This window comes from Triticum urartu, unplaced genomic scaffold (genome assembly GCF_003073215.2).
Source record: "Triticum urartu cultivar G1812 unplaced genomic scaffold, Tu2.1 TuUngrouped_contig_6162, whole genome shotgun sequence".
Classification (NCBI taxonomy): Eukaryota; Viridiplantae; Streptophyta; class Magnoliopsida; order Poales; family Poaceae; genus Triticum; species Triticum urartu.
In genome coordinates, this window is record NW_024116899.1 from 1 (window position 1) to 12,467 (window position 12,467).

General features: G+C 47.9%; 1 protein-coding gene across 1 annotated transcript; it reads right to left on the reverse strand.

Moving 5' to 3' along the window:
- Positions 1 to 138: 138 nt before the first annotated feature.
- LOC125530233 lies at positions 139 to 3,779 on the reverse strand. The gene has a single exon (XM_048694624.1). It carries the CDS (start codon positions 3,686 to 3,688, stop codon positions 1,025 to 1,027), a length of 2,664 nt encoding a protein of 887 aa, XP_048550581.1. The 5' UTR covers positions 3,689 to 3,779; the 3' UTR covers positions 139 to 1,024.
- Between the last annotated feature and the right edge of the window lie 8,688 nt (positions 3,780 to 12,467).

Sequence of the window (12,467 nt, forward strand, 5' to 3'; positions counted from 1 at the left end):
TGAGAAATCAATGGAAGGCTGACCGGCGGCAGCCTTGGCATTGATTCCCCGTGGGAAAATGAGGCAAGTGTTGCTGACTCGGCGGACCCGCAGTTAGTTTGCGTCAAAATCGCTTGCCCCGGCGCCTCCGGGCGCCCCAGCGCGCCGGGTTCGGCCTGGGTCCGTCAACGCCATTTTCGGCCAAACCGGCGAAAAACGGGCTCCTGAAGGTACGACTGCGCCGATTTTTAAACGTCGGCGTGAAAAAATCGTTTGGGGACGCGGCTGGAGACGCTCTAATGCTATAAAAAAGACACCGTACAAACCAGCAGATCCGCCGTTCGTTCCAGCACAATAGGCCCATCACAAATAACAAATAAGCTCTATATATAGAGAAAGAACAGTAAGAGAGCGGTATGGCAATGCGCACATACGGTTCTGGTGCTCTTGTATTCTGTTACCCTCTAGCCTAATAGAAATCCATCATGTGGGCCTGCATCCCACTTCTCCAACAGGGCCGATCCCCTATCCATTACCGGCATACATGAAGTAACCAAGTTTAGGGATACAACAGGAGGGGAAAGAAGAAGGGTTCCGCTGGAAATGCCGGCGCTCGGCACATTTCTTACAGGACCTACTCCTGAGTATTGATCAAGACCCTTTCTAAAGTAAACCCACCTTTATTTTCTAGGAGAAGTGACTTTGTATCGTTTGGAACAGCAACAGAACTGCAGTCCTAGTGGTGGCTGTACACAAATCAGTGTTGGAATCCTCACAAAGCAAAGAAGCACTTGCATAAGGATAATTTATAGTACTTGCAAATACAGAAAACATTTAGTTTCAAAGAGGGCATTCACTTGGTAGTTCAACATACAGACATAGAATTCAGAGATAAATCCAACAAACCAGAGCGTGTACATGCTCAACGTTGAGAAGACACGTGGTCACTGAAAAGGAGGCGTGCAATCTTTCTGAAAACGGGCAGTAAAAGTACATCAATGACATTTTTAAGCACTATATAATACTCGATTATACTGCAAATATGTCATTCGCTGCAATCATCTCCGTCCTCTTGTATTTCGTTGATTTCTTTTGTTTTGGTCGGAGGAAGCTGTTGGGTTAAATGCTGCCCCGGAATTGGACTCCATGGTTGGTCTTGTTCTTCTAGTGCTCCATTTGATGGAACACTTGCTGGCGCTTCGTGTGCCAACAGCTGGTCACCAGCACCACCTGCAGTTGGGTCCTGTGGTGCGGGTACTCCTACTCCTTGGTCGCCATCGTGTGGGGGTTCTTGATATGGCCAGCGTTTGCTGCTCTGGATGTTGCAATGAGAAAGAATGACCCATATATGTGTTATGAACTCACTACCTGTTGCGAGGCATTTCTTGTGAGCAGAGGCATTCCATGAGGGGGCTGTGTGTACCAGTATATAGGCCCAGGCTTCTGCGAGGACCTTCCAACGAACTACGTCGTCACTGAACTTATGAATCAAAGACCGGGCAAGCTCTGCGGCATTCTCAAGTATCATATTTGGACGGGCCTTTGATCTTTCCATGGTTTGCCCACTTGTGTTGCCGTCTTGTTGAGGCACTCCTTCTCGAATCAGCGTTCTGTATATGCTTTGCAGGGTGTCACAGCCATTCAGGATATCTGAAGCGTCATCGACGGTCCTTCTGAATATGTCATCGGCAGTTAAGAAACTGTCAGGTAGCAAATCTGGTTCTTTAACAAGCAGATAGGCACAGTAGCGCGATATACTGTTGGCGGCTATATAATTAGCTCGCAGCGCCCCTTCAATTCTATCTTCCTTTATAAGATATGGCTGGGAGGAGAAACAACTGAGAGCAGTCTTGATTGCGCACAGTAACTCAGAGGTGGTTAAGCTTGTGTTGTAGCGTTGGGCAAGCTCAATCTCGCAGAGGCTTGTTGCCATATGCCACACAAGAATGCTGTGGCACCATGTTGGCAGCTCGAAAGTCTTCTTAAAGGGGAACTGCCTGAGATCAGTTGGCAGGTCTGACTCTAGTGAGTTTGAGTTCTCCTTAAGATGTAACGAGTGAAGTGACTTGAGAACGGCAACTTTCACATCTCTTGAAAGCTTCGTTGGGGAGCCTAGTTTTGCACCTCTAATTTCTCTTGGGACCAAGCCAAGGCTTAACCAGTAAGGAATGTTCCTAGGATTGTGACCAAATGACCGCAAGAATTCGTACTGACCGATCTTGTTGTGCCAACGGCGCACAACTCTACATTCTGGTTTGCACAAGATCCCAACCAAGAACTCCCACAGCCACTGTGGAATCCACTTGAGGGTCCTCGAAGTGTATTCACACAGCAGCATCACCTTGGTCCAGTCGGACAACAAGTAGGTGAGCACCTTCCAAGACTCCTTCAGCACGATAACGCCCATGAATATCCATGTGATGATGAGATCAACATTGAACCCATGTACAACGTGCGCAGTTTCCCCCTTCTTAGGCTTGTAGAGTTTGTGGATGTCCCTTCCAAGCCAAGCGATGAGAGCAATGGTCAAGGGAGGGTACCAAGCAAAAATCAGCGGGAAGCCACGCCAAAACAGGACGGGGTATCTTGTGTAGAAGTAATCGTTGAGGAATGCTAGCTCCAATTTAGCAATTCTGAATGCTCTCTCAGCATGGTGGTCTGTTTGTGCAGGCAAATCTGCGGTGAATGCTCTCTCAGCGTGGTGGTCTGTTTGTGCAGGCAAATCTTCGTCCTTCTTGCCAATAATTTCATACATTAATTTTCTGGTGCTTTTAATGCTCTCGGCTGGCAGGGGTAAGTCGTCAAATCTGCAACGGAGTAGCCGGTATAGGGCAAAGGACAGGCACAGGTCTTTAGCCCATGATAGTTGGCCGCCCCCTGCATCCGTGTCTGAATGCTGGTTTTTGAGCTGCTCCCAAGTCTTATCAAGAGTGATGAACCTCCTCTCTGACTCAACTTTCACACCAAAAATTGTTTTTGAAAGGTTCAGACATTTTTTATACCAAGGCGCCTTCTGCTCCTGATCTCCCTCTGACTCGACTTTCAGATAAAATTTATACCCAGGCGCCTGCAGTTTGACCTTCTGCTCCTGATCTCCAGAGACCAAGTACTTGTACGCAACCATTGTGGTTGGATCCCCCTCCTTAGAAATACCAACCTCGGTACCCATGTATGCTGTCAGAAGCGGCGAGCTCCAACCGTGCAAGAAGGATCTTGTGGCCCAATGGTACGCAAGTATTAGGTACATACTTCTCACTTGCTGCATTGCCCAGAGTACCCAGATCGGATGCTTGAACTGACTGTTGTGTGTGCCGATTAAGAAGGCCACCCCTAGAAGCGACATCACCTTTGTCAACTCGTAAATGCGGCTGTTGTCTTGGTCAGGGATACCGTATGCCGAGATGAAGCAAGCATTGAACCGGAGGTTGACCAATATGAGCGCCCATATTGAAAACAGATCCTTCTTGAAGGGCGCACTCTGCATTAACCCAATTGTGTAGATGAATGAGGAATCGCTTATGGCGTCGAGGACAAGCAAGAAGTACTTGATGTTGGAGTGGCGCGATTGACGACGAAACATGTCCAAGAATGACATCAGGACCAAGATTGCCGCAATGGCCACAACAAGGAACTCAATTCTCATAAGTATGGCGCTATCACTATCTTCAAATAGTAAGGACCATTTCACAAGTTCGCTGGCCTTCACCATGTTTTCTCCCCTTTTTGGTTTGGGCGAGGTCCCCTGGCAAGCATTTTCAAAATATGTTATAAATCAAGTAAATCCGTTACACTTTATGTACTACTAATATTTTACTAATTTTATTTAAATCACACATGCTGTTTTATTATTATGTAATAAAAGGAAAACTTGTCAATTTAAACACCGATCTGGTCCCCTAATATCACTGTGACCACAAATCCTGTTGTAACATATTTATAGATTCCAACAAGATTATAATAATGTTAGGAAGTATTTCATGTGAGAAATCTTTCTTCAAATATCCAATCTAAATAGTTCTTACAATACCAGAAGTCGAAGTTTTAAACACAATTGACAATATCAACTCCGCTCGTATATATACATGATTGTCAAGAAAGCTTGCGGTCAAACTATTAGAGCTCTAATTAGTTAAAATGAAAAATAGATTGGTAGGTGAAAATAGCAATTGACTTTGAAACATCTCTAAAGGTTAAATTTACATGTTTATGATCTCAAATTACTTTCATCTTATTTTCTTCATTTAAAGTTTGTCTCAGATCATGTACAGATGATAGCTGACATGGTTTGACAGGATTGTAGTTCATAGCTGACTTTTTGTTTATGTTCTACTTGGATGGTGCTTTTCTTTGAAATAACTGGATAACAGAAACACAAAAGTTGCTCTATTGGTCCAGCCAAACCAATTTCATATGCCTCTTGCACAGTATGGCTAATTACGCTAATATGTTCACCCATATGATAATTGCTAGATGAAAGATAACTACACCTAATAGCTGGAGAAGATCACTTCATTCACCCAACTTTCCTATGCTCTCTGCCACTTCCGTCCTCCTGAACCTCTCCTTCTCTCGTTCCGGGATGCCCTGATGGTGCGTGGATTTAATGATGGTGGCGATCGCCCTAAGAGCCTCTACAAGGATCACCGGGACCTGCTGCCGCGGTTGCTGCACGGTTGGGAAACCGAGCTCCACCACCACCTCAAGCGGGAGAAGGAGGCTTGAGAGTTTTCAGGCCCATTTTGTGATAGTCCCTCAAAGTCTGTCATGAAGGGGCTACGGTTTTCAGGCCCATTCATATCTTTCTTATATGTGACGGTTTTCATGACGGTTCTCGTGAATGTCACCAGAAATCCATCATGGATTAACAGATTTCTTGTAGTGAGAAGGAGGCTTGAGAGTTTCGCTCCTCCTGCAACTAGAGGGCTGACATGTCCCACTCGTTGACACCTCGTTGGGAGCCTCCCCGTCGCGCATCACCCTTCAAGGGCGCATCCGGCGGCACAACTCTGTTTATTCCCTCATGGACACCCGTATGAGGACCGACGCTCTCATGTCTGCTTGCCTCAACTGTTGTCTTGCCCCTCTGCCTCCAACCCTACCCTCTCGGCACTGACGCCAGCCAAGCAACGGTGGCATATGAGAAAGTTCCAGGGAAGAGTGGGGCTCCCCATCCTCCTCCGGCCCCTGATACCTGTAAGCAAATGAAACCTCACTCCTGCAGGCTTAGACGGAGCCGGGGAACTCGGGGTTGTCCGTGACATGCTTTAGTTATGGAAGGTCAGGCTACTATCACTCCAAGAAGCTACCACTATAAGAGTGTGGAGCATAGATTGCCCGTACCGTCCTCGCCTCTACAAGTTGCTGATGCTAGAACATGGTATCAAGACCTAGGGTTTCTAATAAACTGAGCCGGGTGAGAACACCACAGCGACAACCAAATTAGCCATCATCACGGTACTTTTTGGCACCTTGACGGTATCCATTGAGGCTGAGATGCAACATTCGTTGGATGAGTCATGACATTCGAAGGTTAGGGAGTTGTCCGCCATAGAGTTTGTCATGGTCTCCCCCTCTCTGAAGACCCTCGATCGGGTGTGCTAGTAATGGTCAAATGACACACTCTCTAAACCTGGTTACAGCTTCCATCAAGATCACCACCCACCCCGACATCTCTTCCACCTTAGCCACTACTTTTGTGCAGTTGCACAAGATCTCCAAGAATGCGTGGAAGGAGGTGGTGATTAAGCAGATGGCCAAAGTGATTGGCAAGTTGGTGGTGATGGAAGAGCTCTCCCTCATCACGGTGGGTCTGGTCTGCATCAAGGTCCAATGCTGGGACCCGGTCGAGCTTCATGAGCCATTGGAGTTCTACTTCAACGACGATGAGCGATTCATCGACGCTCAGTCCAAGATTGACCCTTCCTGGCCAAACCCTCGATCTCCTAAATGGCCCCAACCATTGTTTTCCCAGAAGGATGATGACGGGGAAGATACCGCCGAGGATGACACTTTCGACTGAGACCCCAACCTCACCTAGGGTGACTAGGGGGGTCTGTCTCGAGTGGGCCCTTTGGTCACCCCTGTTGCCCAAGTCCGTGGTGTTGCCCAGCTCTGTTTGCTGCTGGTCAAGAGCCCTCTGCTACCCCTCTCCATCATCTCTTCCTTTGTTGGGCCGAGCCCCCCCCCCCCCCCCCCCCCATCTCCCCTCCTTTTGTTGGGCCCCCCCCCCCCCCCCCCCCCGTTATTGTGGCATGAGCAAAAGATGATGATTGAGTTGCTTGTGTCCTAGTACGGCTTTGAGTTCTGAGGGACCAAAGTTCATCGAGATGCCCACTAGGTTGGTGCAGCCCTTGGGGGATGGTTGTGTCCCCCATCCTTGAACATTGTGTCTCCCTCAGCCACTCCATCCTCCAGAACTATTGTTGTGGCATCCCTTCCAGTGACCCCATTCTATGGGTTGTTGCCCCTTCCTCACGCACCGTTCCTAGTTCACACCTGGCCACCGTCTCCTGGGGTGGGCCATGTTTTAGTCCCCCTTCCCCTAATCACTGCCCTTCCCAATTGAAAGTGCATATATGTCCCGCAATGTGGTTTAGATATTGATGACATACATTTATAAGGAATAATGCGTTGCTAAGTATTTCTACAATCATTGGTTTCATGTGATATGACTCACGAAGCAATGTCTGACCATCTAAAATTCAAGAGATCAAGTTGTCGACCCCGCAGGCCTAGGGCAGCCTTTCCTTTTTTGTGTTTGACCTGTTAGGGATCCCGCACTGTTAAGACGGTATGTGCACACGTGAAGTGTCTTGCTCTAAACATGCATTATTCTCTACATCTCTAAGAGACACCCAGAAGAAACTACATCAAAAATCCAAACATCCTTGCTCAAGTTCTCTCAGGAAGGTTCTTTTTACACCAGGAGCATGCGATAACAATCGTCGAACTATTGGGGCTAAAGGATTTTTTCACCCGGGGCCTATCGGCCTTGCATTGGAAGAATCTGTTTCATCCAGCCAATTCATCCGAGCCCACTTGTTTGAGTGCCACACACTTCCTGTTTGTCTAGGCACTTCATTTGGGGCCGCTTGACCTCGTTTCGTATTATCTGGTCACCTGTTCTGGAGCATGTGGACATGGACCATAGGGTGATTCCACGTTTGGACCATCTAGCGCCAGAATTGGTTTTTGTCCGGGGTTGCTCGACCATGCACTGAGCTGTCTGGTGGTGTTACCCATTCGAAATATTCGAGGGTCCAGGTGTAGGCAGTCCGTACATGCAATTTTCACAACAAACAACTAGTTCCTATTGACCACTATGTATACCCCATCACATTTCGGATAAGGTACCTCTTGAGCATTTATTCAGATCTAGTTGTGACCTACATTCCTCACCTCTCTTAAGACTAAATCCTTTGATTCTTGGAGAGATTTTTGTAAGATTCCCCACACTCTGGCCAATGGCTTTCTTTTTTGAGTAGGATTTGGATCCTTGGCAGTTGTTTTGTTACTCTTAAAGGTTGGAGACTCCTACACCGTAGCAGTCACCGGGGAGTGGTTGGCAATCGCCTTTACAGTGATATCTCAAGGTCGAGGTAAGCCTTTATAGTTTCAGGTTCCTTTTAGAGATCCTACTTATGTAGTGGTGATTAGCTCCCTTCCAAGGAAGTGAACATTGGGATATATCTTCATCTCCACGTGCCTTCAGTTATCCCTACACTAGCTCGTTCATTTGTGTGTCACTCCCTTGATCTTGCAAGAATCATATAGGGTTGCTTACACAAGGTGAGACCGGTCTGCATCAAGGCTCAATGCCAAGACCAGGTCCAACTTCACGAGTGGTTGGAGTCCTACATCGGTGGCGACAAGGGCTTAATCGGTGTTGAGCCTGAGATCAACCCTTCCCGGCCAAGCCCTTGACCTCCCAATGGCCCCAAACAGTGTCCACCTACGAAGGATGATGACAAGGATGACTTTGCCACGGACATCCGGCCGGGACCCCAACCTCACCGAGGGTGATTGCCTGAGGAGGTCTTTCCACAAGTCGGTGCCAACAATCATCCCTTGGCGACCCTTTTGCCCGAGATTGTGGTGCCACCTAGCTCATCTTACTTTTGGTCAGGAGCCCTCGGCTGCCTCTCCTTGTGCATCCCTTACTCTGCCAGTCGATGCCCCCCCCAGATTTGTGCCATGAGCCGAAGACGATGATTGAGCTGCTTCTATCAAGGCTAAAACTTCTGTGAGGGGTCGAAGTTCCTCAAGAGGATCGCTGGCTTGGTACATCCCTCTATACAACCCCTGGGGGACGATGTTCCGCTCCCCTCACATTCTTAAATACGACAACCCCCCGACGACACCATCTGTTGGAGCTTCCAAAGGTAGTGTGGGGATGGTGGTGATGCCACTGTTGTCCCTCGACACCCCTACAATGTGACCCCATGCTCAGGGCTAGTTCCCCTTTATCATGCATCCTCCATGGTTCACACTCCGTCATCGTCTTCCCAGGGTGGGTGAGGTTCTGGTCCCCTTCCCCCGTCATCGCCCTTGTTCTAGTTGAAAATGCAAATATGCCTACTAGTGTGGTTTGATGCCACACATTTACATGGATAAATGTGTTTGCTAAGTATTTCTACAATTATTAGCCTCATATGATATGGTTGACAAAGCAATGTTGTTGAGAATATACCCCGTGGTGTAACCCGGCTGGATGTATGACCGAGCTGGATCTTGGCGACTCACTAGTGACCCGCCCGGAGCTTGGCGACTCACGGGTAACCCGCCTGATCTTGGCGACTCATTAGTAACCCTGCGGGCGGGTCAGACGGACGACAAATCCCAAGGCCCAGTAGGCCGGTTCATATGATATGGTGGGCGGGCTTAAGAGGAAAGGTATAAAGAATATTCTCATACAAAGGAAGCAAGACTAGGACTCCACTTGTAATTGTAGTAGAGTAATCCTAATCCTACTAGGACTAGTCATATAACCTGCCCCTTCAACATATATAAGGAGGGGCAGGGCACCCCAAGGGAGAGGAAAAATCACTAAGGCTAGACACAACTAAAGGGAAGCCGGCTTATGCGGCGACTGCCTGATGAGAATAATGAGACCTAGCCACAAACAACATGTAGGGCTATTATCGGATGATGTTTCCCAGGGCCCGAAGCTGTCTAAATCCTTGTCTTGTGTGTTGATCCGCCTCGCGTCTCTCGATTCCGACCAACCCCTTCAAGATACCGCGTAGATGCATTGGCCTCACGACTAAGTCCTTGCACTAGGACATCTACCGTGACAATTTCACGACAGTTGGTGCCCACCGTGGGGCTCGTGCACGGTGGTGTTGAGTTTTTGGAGGGATTTCTTTAGGGATCGAGAAGCTCGCGATGTGTCGGAGGAAAAAGCGCCAACACGGAAAGCACGCAGGATAACCCGGCATGAGACAGCCTTAGACAGAGCCGACACGTTCATCGGTTTTATGTTCAGAATTATGATTAATTTTAAAGGTTGACAGATGCAAGTTTGAAGATTGAGAGGTTAGGGTTGCGTGCGCCACCGCACGCATCGCTAGACGATCCGTCGAGTTCAACTCTTTGTTGTGTTTCGGCACGGGACCATGCAATCTGTCCGGGTCGCCGAGTCTTACTGTTTTTCCCACGGCACGGAAGTTCGAGACCTGTCCGGTTATGCTGCCATGCAAACTTTCGCTGGAATCAATAGCAACACAGCGATTCACCAGGGGATTTGATAGATCACTCTTGGAATCCAAGACAGTCTGCTATGTGGTTGCAACTAGTACTACAGTGCTAGTTATTGTGACAATTCCACGACAAATGTCGACCCTCCAAAATTGAAGTGATCAAATCATGGATCCCCAAAGGCCTAGGGTAGCCTTTTCGTTTTCGTGTTTGAGCTGTTAGAGACCATGCACTATTAAGAGGGTGTGTGCCACAGGTGAGGAGTCATTCTCTACATATAATTCTCTACAGTTCCAAAAGATCAACCAAAATAAACTCCACTAAAAGGCCAAAGATCCAAGCTCAAGTTCTCTTTGAATGTTTTTTCTACATCTAGACTATCTGTGCTAGTTTGGCCGAATTATTCTGGTGTTCAAATGTTTGTCTTTGGAGCCTGCTAGCCTCGAAACAGACGAAGTTACTTCATCCATCCAATTCGACGGAGCCCACTTGATTGAGCGCCAAATGGTTCTAGTTCATCAGGGCATTTAGTTAGGGGCCGCTCGGCCTCGTGCCGAACTGTCCAGTCCCCTGTTCTAGAACGCTTAGATAATGGCCACAAGGTGATTCCCATAGTTGGGTTGTACAATGCCCGAATTGGTTTCGTCCGGGGCAACTCGTCCACGCGCTAGACTGTTCAAGGTGATTCCTAAACTTTCTGGATATTGTTTTTGCGGGTCGTTTAAAATATCCTAAGAGTAGTTTGGGTAGTCAAATTTGCACATCGGAACTATCTGGGGCTTGAGGCTCGGACTGTTCATACATGCAATTTTCACATCAGTGTTCCCACCTACCACTATATATAACTATTCCCACTCTGGATAGGGTACCTCTCGAGAATTTATTTCAGATCTAGCCATCACCTACATTCCTCGCTTCTCTCAACCCCTAATCCTTTGATTATTCGTGAGATTCCCCACACTTTGACAAATCACTTTCTTGTTTGACCGGGATTTAGAGCGTTGGCACTTGTCTTGTTAGTCTTGGAGGCTGGAGACTCCTAGGCAGTAGGAGTCAAGTTGGATGAACCGATTTGTGATTTATCACACCGTTTGTAAAATTTTGGTGGCTGCCTCGAGGTCTACCACAAGTGGTTGGAAATCACCTTTGTGGTGATATCTGAAGGAGGAGGTGAGCCTTTGTAATGTCAGGTCATTTGTGGAATCCCCCTTCTCAGGAGTGAACATCAGGATACGTCGTCACCTTCGCATGTCTTCAGTTATCCTAACCCTAAATCATCTATTTGTGTTTTAGTTTGGTGCCTTGACCATGCAAGACTCATATATGATGTTTACTCGCTACTACATTAGGCTCACCTTTATATAATGCAAAGCCTAATATTTCTAAAAAAGAGATAAAATGTGTAGGGACATATGCACCTGTCTAGGTCCATCACGATCCTTTCATCACTTGGGCCAAGCCCGTTGCTAGCCCTGGTCTTCCGAAGGGGCACTTGGCCCGACCCTCCTCTACCCTATGATAGTGATTCGCAGGAGCATTCCCATGGGTGCGGTGGCGGGCGATACCTAGGCCTAGCCAAGAGAGCAGACCTTTGTGTGGCTGAGTTGAACTCTCCCATCTATGTTCTGTGTTCTGGTCTTGTTCCATTGGGGCTCTTGATGATCGTTGTGGATGATTGCAATATTGTCTTCTGGGCTGAGTGTGGCCCATATCTTGAGCAAATCTTACTGTCAAGACCTAGGTGGTCCCCGAGGGGGCTCCGTCGTAGCTCATACACAAAGGGAGCGTGTTGCGGCACAGACCACCGTCGAGGCCCGCCCCTGGGGTACCTGTAGACCCCTCGGCCCCTCAAAAGGAGGATGGCCAGGGACATCTGAATAAGGTGATGTCTTGGCCCTTGAAAGTGGTAGGGCTAGCTCGGTCCTCGTAGGGGGCCCTGCCATTGTTTAACATGAATTTCATCTAGTGGAATATTCAGGGATTCAACCTGGACTGACGATGTCATCGGTTGATTGAGTATATGCAGCAAGAGAAGGTGGACATGATGGGTATCTAGAAGATGATCTGGCAAGCTTCTCGATCCTAGAACTCCAAGGTCGTAGCCATTAACACGTCTCTTGGTATTGGATCCATATGATAGTGTACTTGGGAGGCATCCTCCTTAGGGTGATGGAGGAGGCCTTTGAGGTGGAAGAATTGTATCACTGAGAATCTTCGTGAGCATAGCCTTCCGCAGATGGGAAGTTATGGTTGTGCATGGTCCTGCCGGTCATAGCCATTCAACTAGGTTCTTAGCTGAGCTTAGTGCTAAGGTGGAAAATTGCCCCCTCCTGGTGGTGATTGGGGTGACTTTAACCAGATTAAGTCATCGAGCAATAACATCTAAGCTAATATTCATGTCTGAGCACGCAGATGTTCTATGACTGCATTGCGTACATAGCCCTTCAAAAGATTGCCCTAGCAGGGGCTAGATTCATCTAATCAAACGACAGACATATCCCATTCACATTGTGTTGGATATGGTCTTTGTATCAGTTGAATGGGAAATGTGGTTCCTGTTGTGCTCCCTTCGGGCGGCACTAGGATTGTGTCGGACCACACGCCTCTCCTATTTTTGACTAGACTAGGTGTACCAATGTGTCCTGCACGCTTCCATTTCTAGTCATCTTAGCTTAGTCAGCTGGACGTCTTGAATGCGATGTGCCGCAGCTGGGTGGAGGTTCTGGCTAACCCACCGTATTGTTTTGGCTAACGTGATCCTGGCATAACTGCATGAAGGAGGCATGTCAATT

Coding starts and splice junctions, on each gene's coding strand:
- LOC125530233 (XM_048694624.1), bottom strand. CDS start 3,688: ATGGTGAAGGCCAGCGAACTTGTGAAATGGTCCTTACTATTTGAAGAT.